The sequence below is a fragment of the Micromesistius poutassou genome, assembly GCF_964030765.1.
Source record: "Micromesistius poutassou genome assembly, chromosome: 15".
In the NCBI taxonomy this organism is placed as follows: domain Eukaryota; kingdom Metazoa; phylum Chordata; class Actinopteri; order Gadiformes; family Gadidae; genus Micromesistius; species Micromesistius poutassou.
The window spans coordinates 14,642,705-14,652,392 of NC_140285.1; the positions used below are offsets into that span (position 1 = coordinate 14,642,705).

The window sequence follows — 9,688 nt, forward strand, 5'->3', positions numbered from 1 at the left end:
AGAGAGGAAGAGCGGTGGGGAACAGTAAACAGACGTCCAGTAGGAAACAACGATAAATTACAATTACAAAAGAAAACAATTGACATTTGGAACATTAGTGATCACAAAAACACGTTTTAATATTTTAAACAAATTTTTACAATTTAATATTGTGCATGGATTCCGTCATCATCTAAGAGAAGACTGGCAACGCTAAGAGCGTTCACATTATGGGTGTGGAGGAGGGATTTTATTGTTTTATTTAATGTTGATTAAACACTAAGGTAAAATACAATGGTGGTATTCTGTGATGTTTTAATAAAAAAGACCATACTCATATGGTCTTCTCAGTGATCTCCAACAATAATTGATATTCTCAATGGAGAGTGAAAAGATTTTTCCTGAATTGTTGTCGGCATATTCACAAGGAAACATACCGTCCGGGCCATGCAGATGTGGAACACTCCACATTGATTTCTGCCAGTGCTGGTAATCCCTTATGGAAGTTGCATCCCAGTCTGTGAATGTGCAGCGAATAACGATCCAGCTGCAGAAGGAGAGCAGGCTGCCCATTGCCCATCACACACAGCCCACAGCAACTCATATCAGCTATGGCAGGCTTGCTTATGGATTTCTGTAATGGTTCCAGAGACTCTTTAAATGAAGTGGTCTTTAGTAAGTGGCAAAAGTCAATAAGCTATGATTTATTGCAAAGTCCTGAAGGGTGACGTGTATCTGTGCAGTCTTAACGCTATTAAAGGAAGTTGCGTTAACAAGTTCTTAATGTGACTGCGTGGGATGTGTTTCCATACAGGATGTTGTGTGGAAATAATCCATCCATCATTCTTGAATTTCCTGGTCATAGTCCAGACTTGAAGAAGTGTTTTTATATGTAATCCTCTTCTTTCGGTGGTCATCATGGCTCAAGGTAAATGTCACTTCATGGATGAAGGGATGTTGTTACGTTATGTTCTGAGAATATTCTGTCCCATTCCACTTGAAAATGGTGAATCATTGTAGGAACACTGAGCTTTGATGTGACACAAAAAATCTATGCTTACTTATAATGTACATGGTCGGGTTGATAACATCTAGCGCATCAGTATCATGCTGACATTGAAATGTCCTTTTCATTCCATATAGAAACAGCAGAGCCTTTTGCTTTTGATCATATTTTTAAACGAATGCATCCCCTGATTGTTGTGTGTCGTTGATGCCCTCTATCTATGTTCCCATCTTGTTCTTGGGTACACTTCCTTCGGTCTGGACGCATTCATCCAAGTACCAATTTCAATCCATGAATTTAATTATCTTTCTCACAAACCAAATCAGACACACTCCAGTCCACAGTCCACCCTGCTCTTAAGAGACCCTCAAGATGGATAAGTAGTAGTCTGGCTCAACTGCATGAGGGGAGGAGAGGAATACAAATAGAGGGATTAAACGTTAATAAAATAATTAAAGTAGCTGGTAAAGTAAAGGGTAGTGAAACAGTTAGAATAAGAGCAATCGAAGTGGGGTATGTTAATTCACTTAGAAAGTGTTGCATCTTCATAATAAGTTATAACCAATCCATGTTGATTTGTTTGTAAGCTTTTTACTTAACAGAATGGGTTACTTTCCCAGCCCTCATGCCAGCTAGTGATGGCTCGTTCGCGAACTAATCAGTTCGAATGAACGACTCTTCAACATGAATTCGCCGAGACTCGACTCCCAGCTCCACCCACTAGTTGCTGACTCGTGAGACGCCGTTCGTTCACTGACTGTGTTTAGCGGTGAAGACTCGAGGACTGAGAAGTCACGAGAGCCAGCCGGACAACGACATCCCGATTCCGAACATGAAGCGCTCCTCAGCTAAAAGGAACTTAGTTAATGTTGTGTTGATTGATGACCGTTTGCACCGTTGCACGATCATGATTCGTTTGAGAATGAGAACGAGGGAGGAGCTGAGTCTGACCGACTCGGCTGAGAACAAACGAACGAACGAACGACTCTTCTAGGCGAACTGACCGACGAGAACTGATTCATTCAAACGAATCATGAAATCCACCAATAATGCCAGCTTCCTCCGGGGCTCTGGCCGGAGACAACCCCGGGCAACGGGCAGAGTTCAGCGGGCAGCGGGGCTCCGGCGGACAATCCTGGGCAACAATCCTTTTCTCCTCCATGTCGCGGTTCCCAATTCCTTCTCAACCATGGCCGAGATAACCCGCACTACGAATCTTGTTGTGGAAATACCAGAGACCTCAGAGAACCCAACGCAGTCTAGTCTTTTCACCAAATGGGAGCTTTATGCAAGCTTGCGTTATTGTGTTGCGTGTTATGCGCCATAACACCAACAGCAGAATGGTTATCCAAATAACAAAGAACACTTGCGTTACAGTGTGTGTATTCACACACACACATGTGGCGCTCGCATGGTCCTAGCTCATTGTCTCATTGGCGGGCCAAATTCTCTGGGCGGGCCAAGCAGAAAAAGGGGAGGTAACCTGGCTCCATATGACGACATATGGTGCCAGATCCCAAATCTGCACGTTTGAGTGTTCATTTTTTCAAAGGCGGAGCAAGATACCTACTGCTCATTTTACACCTAACTAAATTTTTAGCTACTGGGGGACAGGCTAGGGGAACTCGTATTAAAACCTCATAAAGTGAAGATTTCATGCCATGGGACCTTTAAGATGCCACAGAAAGCCAATGTCAAATGACTCTGATGACTCTGATGCAGAGGCACAGCATGTGAACAGGTAAAGCAGGCAACTGCTTGGGGCCCCGGGCTGCCAGGGGGCCCCCAAGAAAAAAAAAAAAAAAATGTTTTTTTTCTTTTTTCTTTTTTTCTTGGGGGCCCCCTGGTGAGCCCCTAAGAAGTATCATCCCTACAGCATTTACCACTTGTTTGACGAAGATGATCTTCCAGACTTTGACAAACGGTTCAAGACTTTGCTTTAGTCGAGCCAATCGCTACATTTATGTGCTAAAAAAAATGTGCACCATTGTTTCACCTGAACACGTCTGCAGTGGCAGATGAGATTTTGACAGTATAAGCTGATATTGAGCTGAAGTCCAGGGCTCATGGACAATTTGGGAACTTACTCACAAAGGAAAAGTATCCAACCATGAGGAAATGTGCTACCTCCTTGACTGCATTATTGGCTCTACTTAGTTATGCCAGTCAGCCTTTTCCCACATGATAATTAGTAAGTCCAAATACCGCTCCACCATCACTGATGGGCATTTGGAAGCCTGCTTGAGAATAGCTTCCAGCAGCTACTCTCCGGACTATGAAACCCTGGCTGACTCCATTCAGTGCAAGTCATCAGAGTATGTACTCAGTATATATAAATACATATATGTTTAACATTATTTAATGTAGGTAGATCATTTTGACCTGGTCATTTTGAAAGTAGCTTGAAGGCCGAAAAAGTGTGGGCACCCCTGAGCTAGGGCAAGCATTTGCCCTAGCAAAGGCCAGTGAACAGCATTTGTAGTTTGTTTGCTGTTATATTAATGTTCAGAATATCATATGCAGCACCTTTAAGGGTTTTGATGAGCACTGGTATTGTAAAGTGGGTTTAATTACCTAAGAAAACTATTCAAAATTACACAATTGCTGTAATTAATTTGAGATAATTAATACCAAGTCACTTCACACCTCAGTTATGTGTGCATTTTAGACTCTGTTTATATAATTTTTTTGTTGTATTGTTCTATATTTGTATTAATATAGTGCTAACAAATTAATGTGAATGCTGACTCTTTTTCAGTGGAGTGCAATATTCAATGTATTTTGATATTGTAGATTTTTTGAGTACATAGCATTTGCACTAGCCATGGCATTTGCAAAATAAATGCTTTATGCATGGATGAACACTTGCCTTAATACTGGTTTGGTCAGATTATTTATAACATAATGGTGAGGAACGTTGGTTGGAATTTTTGCCTAGGGCCCCAACAGACTCTCAAATCGCCACTGTTCTGATGAGATGTCTTTGAGATACAGTGTTCTGAAAGTGGTACCATGTGATGCGTCCCTTATGCTTTCTATTAATAACATTATATTTGTTTTTTGGATGCTTTCAATGTTTTTCCCCTGATCTCATGTGCCTTGTTTTTAGTTATTATTTACCACATGCCATGGATGCCAAAACATGTGCATACGATTTGTGAGCTCAAAAATCTTGCAATCTTAATGCTTGTTCGTCTGATAGTGACATTAGGAAGTAGGAGATGAGGGCAGCTATCAACGTACAGCAATACATCCTAGCCGCAAGAACAGATGGACGACAGAAAGAGAGGAAGAGGAGGGCAGGTGAAGGAGAAGGAGAGGACGTGACCAATAGACAGATGGTTGCTGGATTGGTCTCTCTGTCCATCCTTCATTACGCCCCTCTGCCCTCTGTGGAGATGCCAATTGTTAGCGTCCTTTGGCAAGCGAGCCTTTGTCACATAAAAAGGAGTCACTTATTGTCTATCGTCCTTTGCATGTCAATTGGCTCAGCTCAGACATACCCAGCCATGAGTCCACGTCAGTCCGGAGTGACAACTCAAGTGCTTCTCTATTGCCATCTGGTGGTCTTAATTCGACATAACGATGCTTCAGGATAGAATAAAAGCTCCTAGGATTCTTAGATAATGAGCGTTTAACAACGCTGGATTCTGATATTTGTATTTATTTAGAAACCACTAGGATTATTAGATTTCGAGTATTACGATTATTTTTTGATTCTATTTTTGTTTATTCTGTTTTCAACAAAATGACAGATACAAGTAGACACGGCAGGCCCTATACAATAATTGATACAGTATAAAAAAAACATGTTGATTAGCCCCCTCTATTGGACACCTCTATTGTAGACAAATACTACACACTTTAAAAATATAAAATACATACATGTAAACAATTTGTCTCACAAAACCCAGTCAAACAATATTCAATATTCCCCAAAATGGCATAGTCTGGTAATTCTCCAAGCCACCAAGGCTCCTGAAAGGAGGCACACCATAGCAGCATCTTAGACAAATGGTAGTGTTGTGGAAATTAAACAACAAACACAGTTTACAGCATTATAACATTGTACATATCATGTTGATATTAATAATCAAGAACTAAGAAAAAACAAACCGTTGTGTGTCTCAGTGCTGGTTCTTCACCCGTATGTACAGTACAGAGCATCAAATCAAACGTCTATCATCATGCTGCAACCCTTCCTGTTACTTCTCTATTGGAACTGCGAGTGTGTGGCTGGCGAAACTCCCCCCGTCTACATCAAGGTGAAGGTGTCTCCTCTGGTCTCCGTCTGCGCCGTGGCCTCCGCCCTCGCGCTGCAGTTCCTCACCTCCCCTCGGAGGTCGGTCAGCTGCTGGGCGTGGCTGAAGAGGGTGCCGTTGAGCTGGGTGAACAGCCCCTCCGCCTGGCTCTCCAGCTCCTCCCGGATCCTCTCCAGGTCCTCCGCCACGTGGTTCAGCCCCTTGCACTGGTCCTCCACGCTGGCCATGCGGCCCTCCACCTCCGTCACCTCCTTCCGCACCCCCAGGGCGGTGCTGCGGCAGCCCTGCAGCTCCCCCGACAGCCTCCTCTTCATCTCCGTCAGCTCGCCCTTCAGCCGGGCCAGCCGGCGCTCCCCGGACCCCAGCATGGCGGCCTGCCGCCCCACCAGCTGCACCATGCCCTTCATCTGCCCCGCCAGCCGCTCCTCCCTCTGGTGCCAGGTGCTGTTGGCGCGCTCCACCTGGTGCTCCACCGCGCCCACCGCGCCCCGCAGGACGCTCAGCGTGCGGTTCACCGAGCGGACGTTGAACTTGAGGAAGGTCAGCTCGCCCTGGACGGAGGAGCCCCCCGCCGCCGCCGCCTCCTGCTGCTCCCTGAGGGCCAGCTGCCTCAGGAGGCCGTCCAGCGTGGCGTTGAGGCTGTCGAGGCGGTCCGCCTGCAGGTCCAGCACCCCCTTCACGCCCTCCTCCGGGTGCAGGTCTGCGGCGGCGGCGGTGGTGGCGGCGGCCGCGTCGCCTTGGATGCCGGAGGAGCCGGCGGACGAGGAGCAGGGGGAGGTGCAGCGAACCTCCAGGCTGCTCAGGTGCTTCTGGACGCGGTCCACGTCCGTCTCCAGCCGCCTGCGGAGGGACTCCAGCTCCGTCTCCAGCGTGGGCACGGCGTGGCCCTCCAGCAGGGCGGGGGCCGTGGCGTTGCCCAGCTCTTCCACGGCGATCAGCAGTCGGCCCTCCAGAGCCTTAAGCTGCCCCTCCATTTTGGCCTCCAGCCTCTGCTCCACGTCACCGCTGAGAGCGCCGCCGCCGCCGCCGCCGCCGCCGCCGCCGCCGCCGCCCCGCCCTGCCAGCTCCCCGGGCGTGGCCGTCCCGGTCAGATTGAGCTTGCTCTCCACATACCCCAGCCTCCCCTCCAGCATGCCCTCGATGTGGTCCCTGTGTCCGCCCAGCTCCACCCGCAGGTGGCCCTGGGACTGGTTGAGTCCTGCCACCGACGCCTCCAGCTGCTTCATCCTGTCCACCAGGCCGGGCATCCGGCCACAGCAGCTCTCGGCGGACTCCAGCCCGTGGACCTGAGTCTGCAGGTCGACCATCTCTCTCTTCAGACTGCCGGCGCTGTCCTCCAGGGTCTGCCGCATCCGCTCCTGCCGCTCCCCGTTCTCCCGCTGGCACTGACGCCGCACCTCGCCGGCCTTCTCCTCGCAGCGGCCCTCGGCCCCCGTCACGCGCCTCTCGAACCCGTCCAGGATCTCGGCCCGGGCCTCGCTCAGTCTGGCGTCCACCAGGGTTTCCGCAGCCTTCTGCCCGTCGCCCACGACGGCGCCGACGGAGCCCGGCCGGCCCCCGGACAGCGTCTTCAGGGCCCCGTCGTGACTCATCACGGTGGTCCTCAGCTCCAGGAGCTCTGCGGTCTTGGCCAGGAGCTCCGCCCGGAGCTCCTCGATCTTCCCGTTCACGTCGCCGGCGGGCGGGAAGACCAGCCGTCCGTCCAGGCCGTCCGGCCCGTCCAGCGCGGGGTCTCCGCCGGGGATGTCCCCGAACCCGACGGCCAGCGCCGGGGCCGCCATGGGGCTGGGGCCGGCGGAGAGCAGGGCGGAGAGCATCCTGTTGGCGTCCTCTCTGAGCGAGGCGCGCAGGCCGGCCTCCAGCCCGTCGACCGTCCCCCTCAGGGTCTCCAGGCCCTGGCTCAGCCGCCGGATGTCGTCCTCCATCTGGTCCAGGCGCTCCCCTGCCTCGCCGCTCAGGCCTTGGCCTGGGAGGACGGACGACACGGGGATCAGAAGGTTATTTGACATATTACGCGCGCGGCAGTCGCCGTTACTTTTTCGGCTACCCACATTTCTGATAGGATAAAAAGAATTCTTAAAATGTGAATTTTAGATTTTAGCTTAAAAGTTCCTTCCTTCCGTTCTTTGTAACATAATCGACCCTCCATCTCACCTTCGACCTCTAGGCCTTCATCGGTCGGGGCCGTTTCCACGGAAACATGTTGTTCCGGTGCGTGGCCGTGCTGGTCCTCCTCGCCGTGCCCGTGCCCGTGTCCCAGCCCGTGACCCAGCTCGGCTCCTGGCTGCGGCTCGTGCTCGTGCTCCGGCCCGTGCTCGGCTTGGTGCGGGCCCCGGTGGTCCGGCAGGGCCTCGGGTCCCGAGGGGAACGCTTCAAAGGAGGTCTCGGGGTAAGAGGGGGCCATCGGGGGGTCAAAGTGACGCATGGGGTAGCCGCCAGGAGGGGGCCCTTTCAGCTGACCCCATGGGTTGGCCTTCATGGGGGGGCCCTTGAACATGGGCCCCTTGAACATGGGCCCCTTGACCATCGGGCCCTTGACCATCGGGCCCTTGAACACGGGGCCTTTGTGCTGGGGGCCCTTGAACGGAGGTCCCCTAAACGTCTGGCCCTTGTTGGATGGGCCGGTGAAGGGCGGCATCATCCTCACGGGGTGGTGGTACGCCGCCTCCATGCAGCCGTAGCCCGAGAAGCCGGGGCAGCAGCGCCACTCCAGCTCCGTCAGCGTCTTATGAGCCACTTTGAAGAGGGGCTTGTACATCAGACGGTACCTGGTGGAGTCAAGACAGCACCGGTAAGAGACATCTCTAAGGGCCGTGCGTGTTTAGAGATGGAACACCTGCACAAGGCCCTCTAAGTTCACTCGTTGCTATTGTAAAACGTTCAGTCGGCAGCACTTACAGGAGAGCGGGACATTTCTTCCCCCAGGAACAGTTGTTGTACTCAGCCTTGACATACGGCGCCGCCCCCTCCTGCATGGTGAAGGAAACGGTCTTCTCAACCACATAGGCACAGTGGTTCCTAAGCAGAAGAATTAAGAGAGAACGTGAGGAACGTCACAGTGCTCCCAGTGACCGCAGCTGTAATAATAATAACTCCTTTCAGCTGCGATCAAGGATTGATGATTGAGAGGATTGAGAGCGAGAGAGAGAAGAGGAGAGCGGGAGGAAACGTACTTGTGTCTGCTGGTGGGCTTCCCAGGGTCATGATGTTGAGCGGGTCCAGCCTGGTAATGGTTATACTGGGGCGGACTGTAGAACTTGGCTCCAACCAGTGAAACAAAAAGCATCAGGGCAACAAGTGGAGGAAGGAGTCTCACGCGCTTCATGGTACAGCCACTTGTTGCAAGTAAAAACTTGGAAAATCAAAAGGTTCAAATAAACGACAAAAATGTTATTTTCCACTGCAGCCAAGTTTGCAAAAAATATAAACACAAACCCCAAAAAACGATAGAAAAAAGAAAACGGTTCAATCCTGAAAATAATGAAAAAACTAAATAACAGAAACAGAGTCCGTGCAGCACAACCTTGAGTCTCTGAGCAGCGTTCAGGAGTGCAGTTAAAACAGAGTGCCAACCTATAAATGTTGACCCTGAAGCAGGCTTGGGTGTGGCGGACTCTTCCGGGGGGACAACAGTCCACTGTGAGGTTTGGGGGGACGGCTAACGCCACTAAAAGGGTCTTAATGGCACAGCCCCTCCCCTCCTTAGCGTCAGAGTCGCACCAAGGTGAGACTAAAGTGGGACTCAGGGAGAGGGCAGAGCCCCCCTTCTCACCGGTACATTTCATTTTCTAACGTTATATAGAAATACATACGATACCGTCACTTGTTGGACAGCTCACTCGTCCGTGTAGCACAGAGGCTACTGTGGAGGAATGGTTTCTGTGACAACTTTTCCTCCCTGACATCATGGCAAAAGGAAAGGGACCTGAAATAGCCGGGTTCTGGAGGACGAGTCATTTTGAGCGCTGCTCATTTCTCCTGAGCGGTTAGAAGTCTGATGAAACTTTTAAGTTGTTAACTTATTAGTGCTCAGGGCTTAGGAAGGCGTTGCTCGGCACTTTCATTGTCACTAGAGTTAGTCTCACTACTGCAGCCGTAAGCAGCTTAATGGCCTCGTCTTGCTCTTCATATTTAATGTGGAGCTAAGCATTACATGTGTCTTTCCCTGGCCCGGTTACTGTTGAGTTTGAACTCCTGGGATCAGGGAAGTTTAAGCCAAAACAAGGTGACATGAGGCATATGATTTCTGCTTGAGTAAAATAAAAATAAGCTAATAATGTCATTATTAGCTTATTTCTGTGGTTTTCTTGTGGTGTTAATGATTTCAAGCTGCTCTGATATCCGTTGACACATCTTGGGGTCTTTGAATTCACACATACACACAGAATCAACCTTTCACTAAAACTAGCAGCAAACCACCAGGAGCTGGGACAAATAAACA

At 50.2% G+C, this 9,688-nt stretch overlaps 1 protein-coding gene across 1 annotated transcript; it reads right to left on the reverse strand.

Moving 5' to 3' along the window:
- Positions 1-5,240: 5,240 nt before the first annotated feature.
- On the reverse strand, positions 5,241-8,572 carry emilin3a (elastin microfibril interfacer 3a; the record flags this gene model as incomplete). The annotated part of the gene is made up of 4 exons (XM_084479871.1): positions 5,241-7,213; positions 7,402-8,015; positions 8,146-8,265; positions 8,421-8,572. 4 exons carry the CDS (start codon positions 8,570-8,572, stop codon positions 5,241-5,243), a joined length of 2,859 nt encoding a protein of 952 aa, XP_084335997.1.
- Between the last annotated feature and the right edge of the window lie 1,116 nt (positions 8,573-9,688).